This window comes from Chiloscyllium plagiosum, chromosome 10, assembly GCF_004010195.1.
Source record: "Chiloscyllium plagiosum isolate BGI_BamShark_2017 chromosome 10, ASM401019v2, whole genome shotgun sequence".
NCBI classification, from domain to species: domain Eukaryota; kingdom Metazoa; phylum Chordata; class Chondrichthyes; order Orectolobiformes; family Hemiscylliidae; genus Chiloscyllium; species Chiloscyllium plagiosum.
In genome coordinates this window covers 42,709,024-42,731,661 of record NC_057719.1, presented here as the reverse complement: position 1 = coordinate 42,731,661, position 22,638 = coordinate 42,709,024, and the positions used below count along the sequence as shown (strand labels likewise).

Below are 22,638 nucleotides of genomic sequence, written 5' to 3'. Positions count from 1 at the left end.
TACGTTTAACCGCCGAGCGTGGGTTGTTGGCAACCGCTCTACGAGAACTGACGGCTCCCAGTTCCGGTAACATGTAGAGTGAGTATAAGCCAGACCCGTTGTGGCGACGCTGCGGGGAATAAAATGCCCATATTCTAGCAGACTCGCCTCTTGGTCGTTTGTTCTGTGTCAGACTACTCTCCTACGAACCTGACCTTGAGAATTTTTTAAAACAGCCCCAAAGCGCTCCCCCACTGACACCTCAGTCACCTGTCCTGCCTTAGTTCCCAAGAGTAGGTAAAGTTTTGCACCTTCTTTAGTAGGTACATCCACATACTGAATCAGAAAATTTTCTTGTACACATTTAACAAATTCCTCTTTATCTAAACCCTTAACACTATGGCAGTCCCAGTGTTTGTTTGGAAAGTTAAAATTCCCTATTATAACCACTCTATTATTCTTACAAATAACAGACCTCCTTACAAATTTGTTTCTCAATTTCCCTCTGATTATTAGGGGTTCTATAATACAATCCCAATAAGGTGATCATCTCTTTTTAATTTCTCATTTCCACCCAAATAACTTCCCCGGATGTATTTCCGTGAATATCCTCCCCCAGTACAGCTGTAATGCTATCCTTTATCAAAAACGCCACTCCCCCTCCTCTCTTGCCTCCCTTTCTATCCTTCCTGTAGCATTTGTATCCTTGAACATTAAGCTGCCAGTCCTGAGCCATGTTTCTGTAATTGCTATGATATCCCAGTCCCATGTTCCTAACCATGCCCTGAGTTCATCTGCCTTCCGTGTTAGGTCCCTTGCATTGAAATAAATGCAGTTTAATTTATCTATCCTACTTTGCTTTCTGCTTTGCCTCTGCCCGCCCTGACTGTTTGACTTTGTTCTCAACTGTGTCAGTCTCAGATTGAAATCTTTCATCACTATCTCCTTGGGTTCCACCCCACCCCCCACCTTACTAGTTTAAATCCTCATGAGCAATTCTAGCAAATCTCCCTGCCAGTATATTAGTCCCCTTCCAATTAAAAAGGACCTCCTTTTTAAATTCCTGCCTAAACCTTCAGAATCTCAACCTTTTCCTATTCAATGTCGTTGGTTCCAATGTGTACAACAACCTCTTGCTGGCCTCTCTCCCCTGTGAGAACATTCTGCACTCTCTCTGAGACATCCTTGATCCTGGCACTATGGAAGCAACACACCATTATGATTTTTCGCTGCTGTCAGTACCTCAGACTAGACAGTCCCCTAACACAATCGATTGCATGGAACCCGACGTACATTACAGCCAGTCTCAATACCAGAACCTTGGCCGATCGTGCTACATTCCCCTTAGAATCCATTGCCATGTACATTTTTCAAACCAGCATACTTGTTTGAAATGGCAATAGCCACAGAAGACTCCTGCATTCGCTGCCACCCTCTCTTACCTTTCCTGGAGTTAACCTTCTATGTGACTGTATCTGAGACCTTACCCTTTTCCTATAACTGCCATCCATCACATCCCCTTGCTCTTGTAAATTCCTCATTGCCTCTAACTGCCTCTCCAACTGATCCATTCGATCTAATAGGATTCGCAAACAACAGCATTTATTGCAGATGTAATCCTCAGTAACCCGTAAACTCTCCCCAAACTCCCACATCCGACAAGAGCAGCATATCACTCTACTAAGGGCCATTTTTGCTTCTTTCAATCTACAGGCCCATAAAATAGCATTGGCTTATTCCTCTACTATTGGTTGAATTGTGTTCAAGTGTTCTGCAGCTATTTATATGGCAAGTTTCATCTGTGGGAGAACACACCATTAGAGAGAAACCAGCAGTGATTTATTCCATAGTTAAGGTAGTAGTGACAAAACTAGAGATGGTATGTGTGGACAGCTTTCCTCATCTATCCTGAACTCTGTGGATTAATGAGAATCATAACAAAACTAAAATTATTTTTGTTCCAGTACTCCCTTTACATAAAATAAGAACCTTAATTCACTGAGTCTAAGAACTTCTTGTTCTGAGTGTTAGCAATGAAACAGCAGGGGTCACACCTCCAAATGATTATCCCAAACTATGAGATCCCCAAGAACTATTCTCAGAATCATAGAATCCCTATAGTACAGAAAGAGGTCATGTAGCCCATCAAGTCTGCTCTGACCCTCTGAAGAGGGTTCCACCCAGACCTAGCTCCCACACTATTCACATAGGATACCATGGCTAATCCACCTAACTGACACATCCCTGGACACCATGGGCAATCTAGCACAGCCAACCCACCTAGCATGCACATGTTTGGCTGTGGAAGGAAATCAGAGCACCAGGTAGAAATCCATGCAGATATGGGGAGAACATAAACTCCAGACCGAGGGTGGAATTGAACCCGGGTCCCGGGTGAGACACTGTTGAGCCACCATGCCACCCTGTTGAGTAGTACAGACAAAGTGATGTTCAGCCACATTCAAACTCACAACCATTACAAGCACTTATAACAAGCCTGTTCCAGGTTTTCTTCCGTAACTGAAACCAGCCTAGAGGTCTTGCACTGAAAGGTCTCTATCCTAGCTATTAACTTTTGTTTGAAAAATTATATTGAGTATATTTATTTAAATAGAAGTTCTCTAACTTAATTAATTCACAGGGAAGAAAAAGCTAAGAGCTATTTGAACATATAGCAGTCAGCATAGAACACTTGTATCCTATGTGTGCTCCTATTTTTATTGAAAATTACAAGGTCAGGCTCTTGATGTCTGCCTTGCTGCTGTGGCATTCTCCAGCAGAGGTCAGTGTAACATATCATGAGCTTGGCATTTCCTCAAAAAACTTATTTCAGCGAGTCATGTTATAGCGTCATACAGCATCGAAACAGACTCTTCGGTCCAACTCGCCCATGCCAGATATTCTAACCTAATCTAGCCCCATTTGCCAGCACTTGGCCCATATCCCTCTAAACCCTTCCCATTCATGTACCTACCCAGATGCCTTTTAAATGCTGTAATTATACCAGCCTCCACCACTTCCTCTGGCAGCTCATTCCATACACGCACCACTCTCTGCGTGAAAAAGTTCCCTTATTCTTAAACTATCAAAATGGTGCCAGATTATGGTGACAAATTTAAGCTTTTCATTGTATTTTGTTGCATTTCACAGTAAAATACACATGACAATAATTCATTCAATCATTTGTTCTGTATTCACATGCTCTGCAGTCCCAAGTACAGTTCTACAATACCTTGCAATTTCGGCACTGTGTGTAGTCCAGTTTTCATACGGATCTTCTTCATCATCCAGGTTTTGTCTTGTTCTTCCTGAACTGGAAGACTGGCCTCTACTGCTGTGTGTGGCTGTTGAAGCATGTAAGCGGTTGTGTTTAGGAGAGGTGTGATTTGAATTATACTCCTCCTCTGAAGTAGAAGTGTAATCTGAAGTTTGTTGTCTCCATCTTGAGTCTTGTAAAAGAATTAGTTTCAAATAAAGGGAAAGATAATACTAGAATAACAGCAATAGGCAGAACAACCCAAGGTTTAAGACAAAGCACATGATTCCTACAAAGGGAGACTGTTCAAAATCCTGGAGCAGAGGTCAGTGCATACATAACAGAGGTGAGCTCTGAATTTAAATAAAATAATGATTTTTTTTTCTGAATAGTTTACAAATTAATTTCCTCATTGAAAACATGTGATAGGACTTAACCTGTGCAATACGCCCAAGTTCCTGGGCTGAGAAACAACACTTTGCTAGTTTGATAAAGATAGGTCCAGCTACTTTCTCCTACATGTTTAAAGGTTAGGAACAACTTTAGTCCAAAGAATAGGAGCAGGAATAAGTAATAAAATGTCTCTTGACTGCTTCACCACAAAGAAAGATCATGGATGATCTGATTGAGAGCTTAACTGCACTTTCTTATCTGCTCCCAATAAACCAAGACTCCCTTATATCTTAGGGCAGCATGGTGGCTCAGTGACTAGCACTGCTGCCTCAGCGCCAGGGACCCGGGTTCGATTCCAGCCTTGGCGACCATCTGTGTGGAGTTTGCACATTCTCCCAGTGTCAGTGTTGGTTTCCATCAGGTGTTCTAGTTTTCTCCCACAGTCCATAGACGTGCAGTTTAAGTGAATTGGCCATGCTAAATTGCTCATAGTGCTCAGGGATGTGTATGTTAGATGCATTAGTCAGGGGTAAATGTAGAGTAATAGGGTAAGGGGATGGGTCTGGGTAGGTAGGTTATTCTTCAGAGGATGTGTGGACTTGTTGGTTCCACACTGTAGGGATTCTATGATTTCCAAGAGATTTATAAATTCTTGTGTACAAATCACAAAGAGGTAGCAATCATGTACAAAAATAATCAAAAAGACTAATGAAATTTTAGCATTTACAACTAGAACATTAGATTATACAGCAGCCCTGGCTACACCACAACTAAATTATGCGTACAGTTCTGGGAAGAACACCTTAGAAAGGATGTACCTATGTTGATTTGGAAAGTGTACACACAGCTTCACCAGTACATTACCAAGGTTCCAAAGGTGGGATAATGAGCATATTAGGTCAGCTAGGCTTATATTTTGTAGCCAAGAATTATTTGATTGAAGTTTTATTTTTCTGAATCTGAAATTAATGGATGGCAGTTTCTGCTGAGATGGGTAGGAGTGGTTGTTGTGGTGGTGGGGAGTGGTGGGGGGTGGTGAAGCTCTATAATAAAGACCAAAGCCTTAAAGTTAGATCAATGCCATTCTGGACAGGAGTTATGAAACACTTCTTCATACAAAGTAAGACCACACTGTAGAACTTTCTCCCTCAGGATGTGATAGAAGCTAGCTCAATTAATAATTTTAAATCTTAGTTAAATTTTTGTTTGCAATGGTTATTAACTCTCACAGAGCTAAGGAGGTGGCTGGAGCTAGGATTACCAACCATGATCAAATTGATTGGCAAAGCAGGCTCGAAGGATTGGATGCCCTAGTTCATTTGCTACGTTCTGACAATAACTCAGCATTTCATTGCTCCGAGCCAGATGCCATGCAAGTCACAGAACACAATGTCATTCACAGCATCATGAAATAGCACAACATAAGTGGTCATTTAATCCATCAACTTTGTGTTTTTTCTAAAGTTTAGAGGGTTAAGGATGATCTGATTGAAATCCTGAAGATATTAACAGGAAAAAAACAGGCTAGATGAAGTTAAACTATTTCCATTGGTTAGGGATTCTAGAACCTGCTGGCATAGCCGGAGAATTGGGGCCAGACTGTTCAGGAGAGATGTTAGGAAGCACTTCCACACACGAAGTGTGGTAAATGTTTTTAACTCTTCCACAAAATAGCAATCGATATAAAATCAGATGTTAATGTTAAATCTGAGATTGCTTAACAAAAACATATCTGGAGATATCAAGAGGTATGAGCCAAAGGCAGGTATGTGGAATTAGGCCACAGATCAGCTATGGTCTCACTGAATGGTGGAACAGCCTTGAGTGATTTGTTCCTTTCTTCCTGCACTAGCTCTTTCAAACAGCAATTTCAGTTTTGCCTCAATTGTCTATTCTTCCCTGATATCCTTGTAATGTTTCACTTTTAAGTATTTTTCCCAATTCCCTTTGAAAGTTAAGACTGAATTTGCATTCAGCAACCTATCCAGTAGTGCATTTCAAATCCAAACCACTAGTTGAGGAAAGCAAAACATGACGTTTTATTACGTCTGGTTCTTTTGACCAATCACCTGAAATATGTGCTCTTTAAAATTTGTTCTTTTGCCTTTATCAACTTTAAGGAAAATAATACAGCTTCTCTAATAAAGCTCTTGAACTGTAATCCTCTTTCCGTCAGATTTTCTCTGTACCCTCTCTAAAACTTTCATATCATTCCTAAAATGTCATATCTAGTTGAGTACAATAATCCAGCTGGCACTGAACTTCTGTTTCATACAGGTTCAGCATCAGTTCCTGTATTTCATACATTTCACCTCTGTCTAAAGAGACCAGAATCCTACCTGATTTTTTAATGTTTCATTAGCTTGTTTTCAAAGATACGTACACAAATATTTGTAATTATCTCTCTCGTCTTCCATCCCCTTTAAAATTGAATGAGGAAGAAATAAATTGCATTTGTATGAATCTTGACTTCTATTATTTAAAAAAAAATGCTTTGAAACAACTGAGAGTTTCATAGCCATGGGGTTAGTTAGTAACAGTGCTTTGTAAAGTTGCTCATAGGGATACAACTTCTTTCCCCCTCCCACTTGTCCGCAGACAAATGAGACATTTGACCAACATTTTAAACCTGTGAAGAAGTAAAGCTGCATTTAGTCCCAGATAACAAGAGGGCATTGTTTTTGAAGCACAAGACCAATCTCCACTTAATCTCCAGTTTGTGGTAACCTGATTATAAAATAGCCAGAGGAGGTATCAGAGAAAGCAAAACATAACATTTCAATCAAGCTCATTAAACACCCCACAGTTTCCTTAGTAAGAGAATTCCAGGAACTCCCCACCAAAATAAAAGTTAATAGTAAACATACTTGGTCACACCCAAATTTGATTTTGTTAGTGTACCAGACATCACAAGTTTGATTAAATCTCAATAAGATTAGAAGGGAGTGAAATAAAATCTAAGTCTTTAACAAGACAACTGCTAACATTCATCTTTTTGGTTTGCAACAATTTTGTTTTACAGATGATGAAAAGATGGAGTCAATTACTGTGCCTATTTATAAAGTTTTATGGCATTGATTACAAGGTAAGACAAGAATATCTAATAACAAATATATGTTGAATATTAGTTATTTAATTCTTCACAATCATCTACTCCACACACCATTCTACATATTAAAACAACCTTTCCAAAAGTCTGTTCCAACGATATTCTGGAATTGACAATACTCATTCATCTCCCACCCTGTAAAGAGATGGTTATGATATATGATAACATTCCCAACAGCACCTTGGTAGGCGAACCACTATGTAAATGCATTCTACTGAGGCACTGGATAGAGCCTCTTAGAAGTGCATTGTTAAGATTTAGTGTAGCATTCATAAAAGTAGAATAAATAATACGCTCTTAAAAGCAAAATATCACGGATGCTGGAAATCTAAAACAAAAATCAGTTCCAAAGAAGTGTTGTTAAACTGAAAACATTAACTATTTTTCTCTCTTCAACAAAAACCACCAGTACCTATTGAATTTCTCCCACACTTTGGTTTTATTTATCTAATACTTTTGGCCTTTTGCCGAATTTTCCTGCAATTGATAAGAAACCAGGAATGACGGCAACGAGAGCAATGTGAAGACATTGCGGGTAACATTTTCTTCCTTATGGGCACTAAAAACAGGGAACTCTACGGGATGGTCACTAAGGGTTCTGGAAGTTAAATGACAGTTGCTATCATCTCTATCAGCCCATGAACACCCAAACAATACATGAAAAGGTATATCTCAAAGAGAGTCAGTGTAAATAGAGATGCCGAATCAAGAACTCCCCCGAATACTAGACTTCCTCATAACTTCTAAACTGAGTGAGAACATAATTTGTTTGTAATGATATCATCAGCATCAGCATATTCCAAAGAATGGTCAGACATTTCAGAGAAAGCATTCAGCCTATTTTTCAAAGGCACCATCTGACACAGGCATCAGAAAATTTCAGATATTGATAGAGGACCTTGCACCACTTCAGGAGAATGGCTACTGAAAGCAAGTCTCAAACGAGAATCCCCTCAGAGCTCTAAGGTTCAGTGAAACTGACATACCTATCTATTACTAAACCTCATATGAGCATGAATCATTGGAAGTACTGAATTAGGATTTCAGCAAGCAAGTTAACTAACAAAGGGTCAATATAACAACAAAAAGTGATGGTGGTAGTAGTAGTAAAGACGGGAATTGTTATGAAAAGCAAATATGGTTTCACCAAACAATTACAGATTTAGTTTTGAGCATAGAAACCAAAGCTGGGGGAGGGAGGGTTAAAGATTTCTGTTTTATGAAGAAATTTGAAGTCATCTTTGATAATTAGGGTCGCTTTGAGGCTGCTGGTTAAGATCAAAAGGTGCCAAGGGCCTTTGGTTGATATTCCAATGTTTACTCATTGAAACCACTGTTGTTTTTTTTGTTCCTTGTTGTCTTGAGCTAATTTCTCCCATTCCTTCACATATTTTTCATGGCACTGGGATGGAAACACATTTCCACACCACATACCAGATGGCTCATAAAACCCTTTATTTCTGGAATAAGTAAGCCTACCAACGGGGTATTTTGCAGCAGGCAGTAAATTGCAAAGATGCTGGAGACCCCAGTTGGTTTGTAGTGCAAGGCTCCACTAGCCTTATCCAGATACTCAATAGGAGGATTGAAAAATAATCTGCTGAATGACAATTCTTAGAGTTGCAGATGCCTCAGAATATCTTTTACATTGTTTTCTATAATTACTGGACATTGCTGCAAATAAATGATCTTGATTATTAAGCTACCATCCTATACTAGCCCTCATGCCTTGGAGCACTGTATGGTAGATTGGTGCACAATGGAAATGTCACTATAGATTTTAGAGGGCTGGACATTCTTCAGAATAACTTGATTCTCATCTTGCATCAGCTTCACATTGGCATGATTCTAACCCTTTTACACCCAAAAAAATTCCAGTTTTATTTTTACATTTCACATTTGTCTTGTTAACTGATCTGACAAGGAGAAAACTTCAGAGTACAGCAGATGAGAAGAATTTTGATAGACAGATGAAAAGGTGGAACCCATTTAATGATGTCAACCATGAGATAAATACTAGGAGAATATTTAGACAATTTCTCTGCTTTTCTTTGAAATATAACAAAGGGATATTTTCTCCCTTTCGGGAGAAACAGACCCCAGGTTTAATGTTTCATCTAAAAGATAGGACAAAACAGAGCTCATTCAGTATTTCATCAGAGCGTCCGTTTAGACTTCATGCTAACATTTCAAGTGAGACTGGATTTCAACTTTCTGACTCAGAGAAGACAGTGTTGCCATTTAGTCACAAATGACATATTTAAATATCTGTCTATCATTTGGTGTTGGAATGAATTGGTCAGGGCACGTGGTAGAAAATACAGCCAAACACTGAGGGGGAAATGTCTTCCATGAGTTAATGTATGCATCCATATCTGAATTGCTGTGTTCATGAAAGTAAAATGAACATTCCTGAGGGAAATACTAAGGTAGAGGACAATTGCTGACAGCTAGCAAAATGCAAAGGGTCAGCAGTGTGACAGTGAGCACAGCAGAAGGGAGGTTGTTGAGATTATCTTGAAAGAGTGAAGTGTCGATGTGAGAGGAGAATGCTACAGTGGCCAATATCTTTGAAAAATACTGTAAGGCAGAAAGAAATCAAAGTTTACTCAAAAGGATTCTCAAATCTTCTGGAAAAATGATAAATTAAGGTAACAAGGTATCATGATGGGAGAGCGGGCTGGTGACAGGAAGGCCTGTAATGAAGATGAAAGGAATGAGGGGATCTGGAAAAACAAAAGGGGAGACAGAAGTAATAGATTTAGATCCAAATGAGAAGTTACCACCAATGGACACAGACAATGCACCAACCTGTACATTAATTGTGTTAAACTAGGATTTTTTAAATCCTAAATTTTCATTACAAAGCATTGAAACAATTGTGTGTTCACTTTTGAAAAAGTTTGTCTCAATAGTGATGCATTAGATGTCCTTGTGATGTATACTCACTGGAAGATGATTTTGCAGCACTAGCACGGACTCGAGATGTTTGCTTCACTGAACCTCCGGCACTTTTCTTGGATGACGCTTTCACATCAATACTAGATGACTTTCGACTAGTATTAGTCATATCAATACTTCGGGTACTGAAATTGCTTCTCATCACAGAGGTTTCTGTGTCACTATTTACAGTGAGAGACCCTGCGCGCTTCCGCGGCAAAGCTAGCTGGTCAAGCCGCGATAACTTCTTATCTGCTGGCTGCTTTGAGGAAGTTGAACTGGTGGTGGATATTTCTGAAGCTAACGAGGCTTTATCCACATCAGCGCTTTCATTATCTGACGCATCCCCCAGGCGGGCTCGGCGCAGTAAAGATGCTCTGGTGGGCCTGGGTGTTGACAGGCTGTTTGAACGGGTTAAGGTTGTTTGAACAGAAGATTTTGTGCTTTTGCTTGAATCCTCTTTTGTGCGCACAGAACTGGAAAACTTTTTCCGTAGCAGAGATTTACTGGTCTGACATTGCTCCTGATCAGAAGAGCCTACATCAGCAGTTGGCAAATATGGAAGGCTGGAGGATCTTTCATCATCTGTAAAGTCTGTGGAGCCACGAGAACCTGTACTGCGCTTCAGCTGGAAGCGCCTGCTGTAATCCGGTTTGCTGGTCGCGTCTGATAGCTGGGCTCTGCGTTTCTCTGTCAGCCTTTCCAGAGCATTGGCTGGCTGGGAGAGATCTTGTACTGGAGGAGCTGATTTCCCTTTGGGTACACGATTACTGCTGCTCTGTCGCTGTGCAGGACTCGTGGCACTTTTACTTTTCAAGCTTACCGAGCTTGTGGTGTCATTATCTGATTCCCCAGAGGGCGATTCCCCTTGGGCGTAGGGGTGACTTTCTTGTTGGCCAAAATGGTGATCTTGAGACTGAAGTTTTGCCTCCAAGGCTGCCACTGCAGCTTCAGTGTCTTTAAGAATGAGGTGCGTATCCTCAGTGTAATCTATATTGTAGGAACCGTGTGCATTATCTTTGAAGGGTGGCTGGCTTGAAATATTAGGAATTTTATTGATCATGTTATCAATACTTGGCCTGTCTTTAGTAAAACTCTCTCGTCTGATAACAGGCGATCGAGACTCTTTTGTAAACGTTTTCTTTCTTTCTTGGGAGGGGCTCCTATGAGTTATTTGACCCACTTTACTTATGGAGTGGATTATATCTTTGTTTCCCAAAGCAGGCTGGACTGTATCAGGGACAGATGACCATCTTGCAGATGATGTAATAATTGTTGATTTTGATCCAAACTCCTGGTCCTTTGGCTTTCGCTCAAACTTTGCTGGCATTTCTTTAGCTCTCAATTGTGCTGAGGAGCTTTCCAATTCTTTTGTAGTGCTGTAGGAAGCAGATTTTAGATCATATTCTGTGCCACATACAGCACTGCTCAGGGCTGGTAACTCTTTGTTGGCGCTTTGCGCATTTGTCTCTGTTACCCATTGCCGAGCTTCAGATCTGTCATGATCATCCCACATCTGCCCTGGATGTAACCTTCTAGTGACCTTTGAGATTCTACATTTTCTCCCCTTCCCTCTTTGAACATGTGAAGAATCATCAGACTTATCACTCAAGCTGTCGGGCTCCAAGTCTTTTTCTTCATGTATATGCAACTTTTCATGATTCTGTGGAAGAGAGTGCAGTTCCAGGTCCAACTTCTTTGTGGATTCGCTGCTGGAAAAAGCACGTTGCTGATGGAAATCTTTTGATCTTGAGCTATCCAGCTTTTCACTTCCTGGCAATTGTGGGAGTGTCCGACGTTTTCGCGAAGACTGGCTTGTTGTTGATGCTGCATCTGAATCCAGAGTTTCCATATTCTTAACAAAATTTCCAATATCAACGATAGCTCCAGCTGTTAAGAGAAAAGCAAAAAATGGTGGATTGTCAGAAGAACAAGGCAATATTTTACTTGACAACTTTTATCACCAACACTTTTGCACCAAATTTAATACTCACTCCCTTGTTGAAGGTCATGCAATGTGCTAACTGGCGCAGTACCATTATAGCCATCAGCAAGACTTGCCCATCTAGAGACCCACTTTTGTGTCCCTTGGGATATAGGACCAACTGGACGCATCTGGATGTTTGCATCAAGAGAAAATAATATACTTATTTAAAGTTTACTATGTAGAACTTTGCATGACAAAAGGGGTTTGTGATTACATCAAATTCTCATTCATACAGGATTAAGAATTTCTTGAAATGGAATAATAGAAAAGTATCACCAAAGTTCATGGCAATCTTCATTTTGACAATATCTTAGAAAGTTAGCATATTCTACAACGTGAAAACTAAACAGTGCAAAGCAAATAGAAATTAGCATTAACAATTGGGACTTCAGAGAAGTGTGAAACACACACGCTCACACACAGAGATACACGTTTCTGATTATAGTCCTCCATGCATGAAAACTAAAACTTGAAGTTAGCTAGTACTTATGCCCAATATTTAATAAAATGCAACTATACAAACCTTTCAATTTATAATACAAATGAATCAGATGTCATAAGGAAGCATGCAAAAGTACAAAAACTATATTGTAGGTGAAGAATTTTTTTCTCAAAAATAGCACATATAAATATATATATATATTTTAAAACTGCTATAAACTGCACAAACATTTTTAAATACAACTTTATGCACTTTGCAAACTGATACACAGGCACTAGACAAAGATTTGCATGAATGGCACGTTTCCACGTCATCGAGTGGCAAAGGCAATTGTTGCAGGTTAATTGGCATGAACAAGAGACATTAGGCACGAGTACAGAAAAGGCACAAACACTGGAGTGAGTGAGTGAGTAGGTGCCTGTAAGAATGAGGAGTCTGCACTCTGAAACAATAAGTTACAAGAAATGACAGTCAGTGCTTTAGGGTCAGGTCATAGGAGAGTGGGTAGATCACATTTCAAGTAATGAGCACTGATTGAGGGAGGGATATGACAGAAACCAATCATCAATATGCTAAAGGAAGTCAAACATGAGATGATGACGATGAGGTTTAGCGCTGACTACCTATTAGATGTAAAATAATCTCAGAAATACAGAATTAGAAGATAAGAGAAATTTAAAATGTAAGAAATTGAACTCCAGAAGACAAAGAAAAGTGATTGTCTTGGAGGTGGTGGTGCATGGTGAGAAGGCAGACAAGGAGAAGGAAAGGGGACAGCAAAGTGAATGAGCTGTGAAAAGGTTTGAGGGGGAGAGGAAGTGGGAGTAGAGCAGAGATGAACAAGGCATGTCAAGGAGAGGGAGAAATAAGCTAGCCTGGAAGGACATGGGGAGGAAGCAGGAGGTCAGGTAAATGAGGGAGTGAGCTGCACACAAAGAGAAGGTGACAGCAGATCTACGGAGGGGAATTTGGCACCTCCCAAGGTAGTGTGCATGCATCCAAATGGAAATAGAACATGGGTAAATTCAATTTTACACCAACATTTTCTTTTTCTTCATTCTTTGATGGGATGTGAGCATTGTGTGCAATGATACCATTACTTATCCCTAACTCCCTTCAAACTGAGTGACTTGCTTGAGTTACTTCAGGAGGACAGTTAAAAGTTAACCACATAACTGCATGACTGTAGACATAGGGAGGCCAGACCAGGTAGGACTCATAAATTATTTCCTCCTCTTTACGACATTAGTGAACGAGATTATTTTTGATGACAATTGACAGCAGTTGAGCCATTTTTTTTAAAATTCCAGATATACTGAGTGAATTCAAATTTCACCATCTGCCATGGTGAATTCAAATCGATGTCTCAGCAATAGCGTGTTTCTCTGAGGCATTTGTCCAGTGACCACACCCCTATTTACCCCACTACTTTCAATTTTACCCCAGAAATAGATTTACTCCTGTGGACATGACTGCCTGCAATCGCATTGTCTTTAGACAGTTACGAGGTTCCATGTCTTCTCCATTGCAAATGTCACCTACTTCCACCTCTGTTAGATCATTACTGGCTGTGTTACCTCAATCCGTATCTTGCTGAAACATTCATCCACTCTCTGTTCATCTCTAGATATGATTATTCCAATGCTGTCATGGACAACCTCTCTCCACATAGATTCTATATTACTGTACCATCCTAAGCTCTGCTTCCATATATTATCCCATAGCAACTCATGCTTACTTATCACTGCTCTTCAATTATCTACATTATTTTCTTTTCTCCCAGAAACATACCCTGTCCCTGTGCATTTCTCCTTTAGTTTTCTCCCACTACTAAAGGCTGTGTAGGCCCAAGGCTCTGGAATTCCCTCTCTAAACATTGCTGGCCTTCCTCCAAAAAAGCCCTTAAAAACCATTTGAGCTTTTATTTCCTTTATAAATGCACTTTTTATGAAGTGTCTCCACGTGCTTTCCTACATTAAAGGTTTCCATCAGTGGGCTGCTGTTATTTTATAAGCAAATGAATGGCAAGTTTGCAATGGATCCTAAAACAACTAATCTGATAATGTCTTGTTGATCTGTTTTGATGATCGTAATTAAGGAATAAATGCACGAGAACTCAGTTGCCAGGCATAACACCTTGTTATAAAGGCAACATAGTCTGGCTTTCCTGTAATGACGACAAGTGTATTATACATCAAATATTTACAGTATTATTGATGCATTAGCTCTGAAATCTTTGATGTCTCCGTATTCAATTGTTACATGGTAGTCATGGTAGTCAATGGCTACATATCCAGAAATGAATTATTAGTAATGTTATTATCCGTTACCTGTGTCACTGTATCTGAGCCACTAATGGTTGTAGGATATGCTTGTAATGAAGTAGCTTGCTGGTAAGTATTAGCATTCTGGTTGCACACAATATGTTCATTCTTTATAGCAGGATAGCTTTCATCATTTATTACAGGTCTATAAATTTCAGTGCTAATACGAGAAAAGTCCGGCGATTCAAAAACACCAAATACCTGGTTAGAAATGTTTAAGAAAGATTTAGTAAGCCACTGAGCATTTCAAGCAAGCAAAATGATAACTCTGTAGACTGAGAGATAAAGTGATCAGAAAGAATATATAGAGTATTGTATTCTTTTAGGAATATAATACACTTTAATAAGTATGTACAACATTCTGAATTCATACTTCTAGTCTTTGTAATGAAAATATACCCAATGTTTAAACTGAAATATTGCTGGTCAGACCCAACTGTTTGGATTTGAAAAGATTACAAAATACACATCCAGTCTCACTGCCAATATTTTTCAGAATCTGCTCTAAATTTAAAGTATCTCAAAACATCGACAAAATCAATGATTTAAATCGTAACATTTTCAATAATCTTCTGATTTTATTTCATCATCTTTCTACCCAATATCAATCTATCCATAAAATCTCAGAATTGCATTTGCCATCCCTCTAGTTATGGAAAACTTTGCAATACTAATTTTGGCTTAAAATGTTATTGTAGCCCCAGGCTTCACTACCCAGTTTTCATAATGCAGAATTACAGCACAGTAACATTAAGAACATAAAACAATGGCATCACCTAGCCCATAACAACGTAAGGCATTTATTTGCAAAATTTCATTTTTATTCATTCACAGGATCAGTGTGTTACTGGCTAAGACAGCATTTATTGCTCATCCCTAACTGCCCAGAAGGCAATTAAGAGTCAACTACACTGCAACCATATGTAGGCCAGACCAGATATGCATGGCAGTTGCCCACCCCAAGGTTCACGAGTAAACCAGATGGATTTTCCAATAATTGACAATGGATCCATGGTCATCATTAGTTAATTCCAGATTAAGTTAAATATTAATTTCAGATTTGTATTGAATTCAAATTCCACAATCTGTTGTGGGTGGATTCAAACCCTGAACCCCAGAACGTTACGTAGGTCTCTGGATTAACCATCCAACAATAATACCTCTAGGCTACTGCCTCTTTGTTTCAAGTGACCTACAATATCATTATGTCAGTTATGTAAACAGCCGTGCATAGAAGTTTAGATTACTGTTACTGTAAAAATGGAATAAATTTTCAACTCTGCTATATAGTTAATTGTGCTTTCTTAATGATTAATTTAATTGTGCTACTCAGCTGTAAAATTAAATTGAAATTAAATTTTGTGGTGGGGAAACATGACAAATGTTAAAGCTGGAGTCTTACATAAAGTTGAAGAGATGTGAAATTTCATAATCTCTTTATGTAAACAGGTATTTTCTCACTACTACGCAGCGAGATGTGACCGAACATAGAAATCATTTCACTTATTCTTGCTTGTTTATACATCACCAATCTGCTAATACTGCCTGGTAGATGCATTTGCTGTGTGTTTTATTAATTATCTTTCTTTTCCAAACAATGTTGTGTGTGGAAGGATAGTATGAAGTTAATTAAAACAATGGGTATGCATTCCACAGCAGAAAACAAGAACAAACCTCAGCCAGCAAATAGGACAGACAGATAGGCATTGGTTAGCTGTGCTGTATGAAGACACGCCTTACATTGCTGCCTTGTTGATAGTTGTTGGATTATTGGTGCTGGAAGAGCACAGCAGTTCAGGCAGCACCTGAGGAGCAGCAAAATCGACGTTTCGGGCAAAAGCCCTTCATCAGGAATAAAGGCAGAGAGCCTGAAGCGTGGAGAGATAAGCTAGAGCTGGGTGGGGGTGGGGAGAAAGTAGCATGGAGTACAATAGGTGAGTGGGGGAGGGGATGAAGGTGATAGGTCAGGGAGGAGGGTGAAGGGGTGGAGTGGATAGGTGGAAAAGAAGATAGGCAGGTAGGACAAGTCATGGGGACAGTGCTGAGCTGGATTTTTGGAACTAAGGTGAAGTGGGGGAAGGAGAAATGAGGAAACCGTTGAAGTCCACATTGATGCCCTGGAGTTGAAGTGTTCCGAGGTGCAAGATGAGGCGTTCTTCCTCCAGGTGTCTGGTGGTGAGGGAGCGGCAGTGAAGGAGGCCCAGGACCTCCATGTTCTTGGCAGAGTGGGAGGGGGAGTTGAAATGTTGGGCCACAGGGCGGAGAAGTTGATTGGTGCGGGTGTCCCGGAGATGTTCCCTAAAGCGCTCTGCTAGGAGGCATCCAGTCTCCCCAATATAGAGGAGACTGCATCGGGAGCAACGGATGCAATAAATGATATTGGTGGATGTGCAGGTAAAACATTGATGGATGTGGAAAGCTCCTTTAGGGCCTTGGATAGAGGTGAGGGAGGAGGTGTGGGCGCAGGTTTTGCAGTTCCTGCGGTGGCAGGGGAAAGTGCCAGGATGGGCGGTTGGAGGGGTGGGATCTGAGGGCGGAGGTGCGGGATATGGACGAGATGCGTTGGAGGGCATCTTTAACCACGTGGGAAGGGAAATTGCAATCTCTAAAGAAGGAGGCCATCTGGTTTTACCATGTTGATAGTTGTACCTACTGTTCTAATTAACCATTTGTGTGCATAGGGTGATTCAGTTTTGATCATCCAATTATTTAAGGAATTACATTTCTATTAGAATTTTTAAAAAGTTAATTCACATCTCTTGCAGTTCTCCAATTTAGAAAATTCTGAAATCAACTGCCAGTGAAGGAATTGGAGTATTGGTAAAGAACAAACAGCAAGAAGCATGGCAGTGGATAGCTTAACTTAGTTTCACAATGTTACTCAAATATAACTGTATAAATAGGTATAGTCAATAAATCCTATAACTTTCAGAATCCTTTGCGCCTTACTGCCACATGCAATTGTCGGCAGAACAAAAGTTTTTTTTCCTCCCGAAAGTTTTGTGTTACTAAAAACTGCATGAGTCAGTCCACAGTGTCAGTATGCTGACTGTTGAAACTACTGCATTATGAAACAGGAGGGTTGGAGCAGAAACCTGCAATCTCAACTTTCTGATCTTAGTCATTCCAGTTTTCTGAACAATGCTCACATGACTTCTCCTGTGGGAGGGAGAAAGGGAAGGTAGGAAAAATTTGTTTAAAAAACTAGCAGCTCATTATATAGCATGATTAGAGACAGGTTTGGAAAGTTATTTGACCTTTCTTTTTTGAAGACGGCATAGAGCACAGGACAACGCAAAAGAGAAAGGCAGAGAAAATAAAAGATATCCTTTCATTTCAATCCATCTTGGTTTAGACCAATTCCAAATGAAAAGTAAATGCTAGTCACCAGCTACTGATAAATAAGCTATTTGACGAATCTGCCAGAACAACTCACAGCTCATTACGTAGTCATAGCCCTGCTCTTGACATGCAACAGCATTTCAATAGGATTTGACAACCTCTGCCACCAAATTTGGAAAATAGGGCTAGCAGGGGAAGACATCACTTGTTACCCAAGAGGCATACCATGCTAAAATGAATAAATATAACATCTAATTTATTATTGCTCAGAGAAAATGCTGCTTTCCCTATTTAATCATTGTGGGAGCACCATTACTATGAGGACTGCAGCAGTTCAAGAACGCAACCCACCAGGAACTGAGCAGAAACAATAGTTCTGATATTTCTACCACTGTTCACATTCAGCAAACAAGCAAAAACATTATTAAAGTTATCTGCAAATGCTAACCAGTCCCCTTCAGTTTGCAACAATCTAAATCCACTTCCTGAATAGGGATAATGCAAAGTCACCATAATCTCAGAGGACAGTAGAGCTGCTCTGTCATTACACAGTGATCACTGGTGGTGCATTTAACCGGAGGTCACCATGCCTCATCTGAAGGGTACAATTGAGAAGGTGGGACCGTCATGATGACTTCAGCCAGTACCAGAATTGAACCCATGCTATTAGTGTCACTCTGTATTACAAACCAGCTATCCAGCCAAGTGAACTAACTGAACACCAGCACAATGACTGTTGATGGGATTGCTCAGACAGCAGCACCACGCAAAAAATAGATTGGGTAATATTCCTCATTGATCATGTCACGAAAGTGAAACATCAAGCTTCAAAACATCAGAATTCATGACAAATTCTCATATATAAATGCTTTCACTTGTAATTCCAAAGCATGAAGCGGGATAACCATGACTAACATCGTTACATTGGCAAAAAGATACTATAACGTGTTTCACACTGGAATATTTCATTAAATCACAAATTTTCTTTAAACGTGTTCAAAGGAATTTACATTCCTTACCTGATCTATCATTTTACGAGCTTCTTCCACCTCTTTGTCCTGCGTTTCTGTTTCAATGGTGTATGTACCTGTATCACTCAGACTATCTTGGTCACCCTGTTTGGAGGCTGGTTTTGTTGAAGTTGTCGATGATGAAACTTGTGGTAGTGATGTCGCTGGTATAGAGGGTGCCACTGTCACTTGTGCAATTGTCACAGGGATACAGTCTGGAGATTTGTCTACAACTGTAAAACCTTTTGTAGTTTCTTTCAACAGCTCTGCAGCAAACTCTTGGCTAAGCTTACTCTTTCGGCCCACACTCCCAAAACTTCGAAGTAAACCTTTGGAGCTCGAAGTCGCAGAGGTACTTAATCGCTCTTCTGTCTTTTCTCTCTTTAGTGAATTAGACCTCTGGGGAGTTGATGGACTGGCAGTAGTCTTTGTCGATTGGACCAGAGATTGGGCCTGTTGTACTGACCCTTTTTCACATGCAGAAGTACCTTTGCGTTTTTCTAGTTTAGTGCGAAGAGCAATATAAGAATCAGTCTGCATGGCATTTGCATTTTGAGTGAAAGAATGTGCTCTACGTTTGCGAGGATTATCATCAAAGAATTCAATAACAAAAGCTTGTTGACCAATTGGCATTTCTTGCCCCTCATGCTGGAGCTGACATAGCTTAGAGGTTTCTTTACTGTAAATTTGGAATTGCTCTGGCTGTGATTCCAGAGGAGAGTCCTTTTCTTTCTGCTGCTTCGATGCAACTTGATCTTCTGAATCACTCTGTGTACCATCTTCATGTCTACAACCTTATAATGATACAGAAAAATAATTTTCTTCTAGTTGATAAAATGCTGTTTTAATAGATTCAAATATTGTCATGACAGAAGGGAGATTCTCAGATCATAATAAATCAGTTATATCTGATAAAATATCTTGAATAAAGTAAACCATAAGTTACAAAAATGACTTGCAGAAATACATGACAGCAAAAAAAAAGACCAATCCTGCATACACATTTACCTTACTGTAGATGAAAGCCCAAAGATGAAAAGGTTACATAAATTGGTATGTTGATGAGAAACTAACCTTTGAAAGAATATTGCTACCACTTTTGTGAATGCTGCCTTTACAATGAATTACTCTTCTCTTCATTCCTTACAAAATAGACATGGAGCTTCCACAAGATTTCTGCCCAGAAAGGACCAGAATCTGGCAAGGACAAAATTAACCAGTACAAAAGCTCATTGAATTGTATACTCTGATTTGCTCGTTTAAACACTTCAGGTTGGAGTTCTGGTGACTTTTTAAGAAGTTTTGCAAATCCCCTCATAACATGCACAAAACTGATCATGTCTTCAAGTCGGAGTTTCTCCTAATCAGGGTTGATCATGACTTTATGGAGAAAGCTTCAGGCACCATAGACCATGAATCAAATTTCTAATTCAACTTGCCATCATTTTTACTTGAACTTCAGAGTAGTGAGTAGATTGAGTTGATCAAATTAATTTGTCGATTGATCTGCCCCTGTTACACAAGACCAACAGTCAACTGAAGTCATACAAGTGCATTCTACTTTAGTACAGTAAGCTATGTCATTGAAGACTGTAATGACCAAAAGCCAATTGAAGTTAATGAAAAAGTAAATGAGACTGTTGCAGAATGTCTAATTGCCGTGGAATTTGCACCTCCCCCCCCCCCCCCCTTTGTTTCCCTGGAAAAAGTTCAGATGGATTGATTTTGTTTACTTGTTCTAAGTTATGAGATTTGAGCTTATGCACATGATCTTGCACAGAACATGAGCATAATTCCATCCTGTCAAAACTAGTATGGTCCAGCACAGCTTGCAACCCAAACAGAAATCTACACCTTGTGTGGTAGCAATTTAAAAAGAGACCAAATTAATTCTGACCTGATTTTGGTAAACTGCACACAGATAGTTAAACCTAATTAACACTGACATCCTTATACCCAATTAGTCATTAGCCACTGCACTGTTGTCGAGGTGACAATCAATAGAGATGGACAGATATAGCTTTTCAACTCATTAACTCAACATCATCTGACCTAATTGGCTGAAGCAGAGCATCATTTACAGAAATGTTGTGGCTTGAAACAGCTCTTCTTATGAGAGTGCATATTTCTCAGACATCTGTGGTGAATCTGGTCAATAAAAAGCAGTGGAGAAAGCGAGGACTGCAGATGCTGGAGATCAGAGCTGAAACTGTGTTGCTGGAAAAGCGCAGGTCAGGCAGCATCCAAGGAACAGGAGAATCGACGTTTCGGGCATAAGCCCTTCTTCAAGAATGAGGAAAGTGTGTCCAGCAGACTAAGATAAAAGGTAGGGAGGAGGGACTTGGGGGAGGGACATTGGAAATGCGATAGGTGGAAGGAAGTCAAGGTGAGGTTGATAGGCCGGAGTGGGGTGGGGGCGGAGAGATCAGGAAGAAGATTGCAGGTTAGGAAGGCGGTGCTTGGACTCGCCAAACCATAGCAACATGACGGTTGACAATAGACAATAGATGCAGGAGTAGGCCATTCTGCCCTTCGAGCCTGCACCGCCATTCAATATGAACTTGGCTGATCATTCCTAATCAGTATCCTCTTCCTGCCTTATCTCCATAACCCTTGATTCCACTATCTTTGCGAGCTCTATCCAACTCTTTCTTAAATGAATCCAGAGACTGGGCCTCCACTGTCCTCTGGGGCAGAGCATTCCACACACCCACCACTCTCTGGGTGAAGAAGTATCTCCTCATCTCTGTCCTAAATGGTCTACCCCGTATTTTTAAGCTGTGTCCTCTGGTTCGGCACTCACCCATCAGCGGAAACATGTTTCCTGCTGCCAGAGTGTCCAATCCTTTCATAATCTGAAATGTCTCAATCAGATCCCCTCTCAGTCTTCTAAACTCAAGGGTATACAAGCCCAGTCGCTTCAGTCTTTCCATGTAGGTAATCCCGCCATTCCAGGAATTGACCTCGTGAACCTACGCTGCACTCCCTCAATAGCCAGAATGTCTTTCCTCAAATTTGGAGACCAGAACTGCACACAGTACTCCAGGTGTTGTCTCACCAGGGCCCTATACAGCTGCAGAAGCACCTCTTTGCTTCTATACTCAATTCCTCTTGTTATGAAGGCCAGCATGCTATTAGCCTTCTTCACTACCTGCTGTACCTGCATGCTTACCTTCAGTGACTGGTGTACAAGAACACCCAGATCTCTCTGTACTGCCATTGAATTGAATCTTGTAGGTAGTCCATACTGCTGCTGCTGGAGGGAGTGGATGCTTGTGGATGTGTTGCCAATCAAGTGGGCTGCTTTGTCCTGGATGGCATCAAGCTTTTTGAGTGTTATTGGAGCTGCACTCAGGTGAGAGGGGAGTATTTATACCATATCTACCTTGTGCTTTGTCAATGGTGAACAGACTTTGGGGAGTCAGGTCTTAGGTTACTCACTGTAAAATTCCTAGCTTCTAACCTGTTCTTGTAGCCACAATATTTCAATGACTAATCCAGTTTGGCTCCTGGTCAATGGTTACCCCCAGGATGTTGATAGTCAGGCAATCGGTGAAGTTAACACCATTGAATGCAATGATTAGTTTGTGACTTGTTGAAGATGGTCATTGCTCAGATGACCCATTGCCAATCACAATTGGAATCATCAGCGTTGAAATATGATTAGATTAGATTCCCTACAGTGTGGAAATAGGCCCTTTGGCCCAACAAGTCCATACCGACTCTCCGAAGAGTAACCCACCCATACCCAGATCCATTTCCCCTCTGACTAATGCACCTAACACAATGGGCAATTTAGCATGGCCAATTCACCTAGCCTGCACATCTTTGGACTGTGGGAGGAAACCGGAGCACC

At 40.3% G+C, this 22,638-nt stretch overlaps 1 protein-coding gene across 7 annotated transcripts in view; it reads right to left on the bottom strand.

Annotated features, from left to right (window-relative positions):
• Positions 1-22,638, bottom strand: part of LOC122553571 (centrosomal protein of 170 kDa protein B-like) — a 97,754-nt gene that overhangs the window by 26,797 nt on the left and 48,319 nt on the right. For 6 of the 7 annotated variants that reach the window (XM_043697582.1, XM_043697580.1, XM_043697585.1 and 3 more), the window contains exons 9-13: positions 18,792-19,576; positions 14,437-14,631; positions 11,672-11,792; positions 9,687-11,567; positions 3,212-3,428 (exon numbers count right to left, since the gene is read on the bottom strand). In XM_043697582.1, coding sequence (XP_043553517.1) covers positions 3,212-3,428; positions 9,687-11,567; positions 11,672-11,792; positions 14,437-14,631; positions 18,792-19,576 — 3,199 coding nt within the window. The remainder of the gene's footprint in view (positions 1-3,211; positions 3,429-9,686; positions 11,568-11,671; positions 11,793-14,436; positions 14,632-18,791; positions 19,577-22,638) is intronic. The other variant, XM_043697584.1, reaches the window with a different exon arrangement.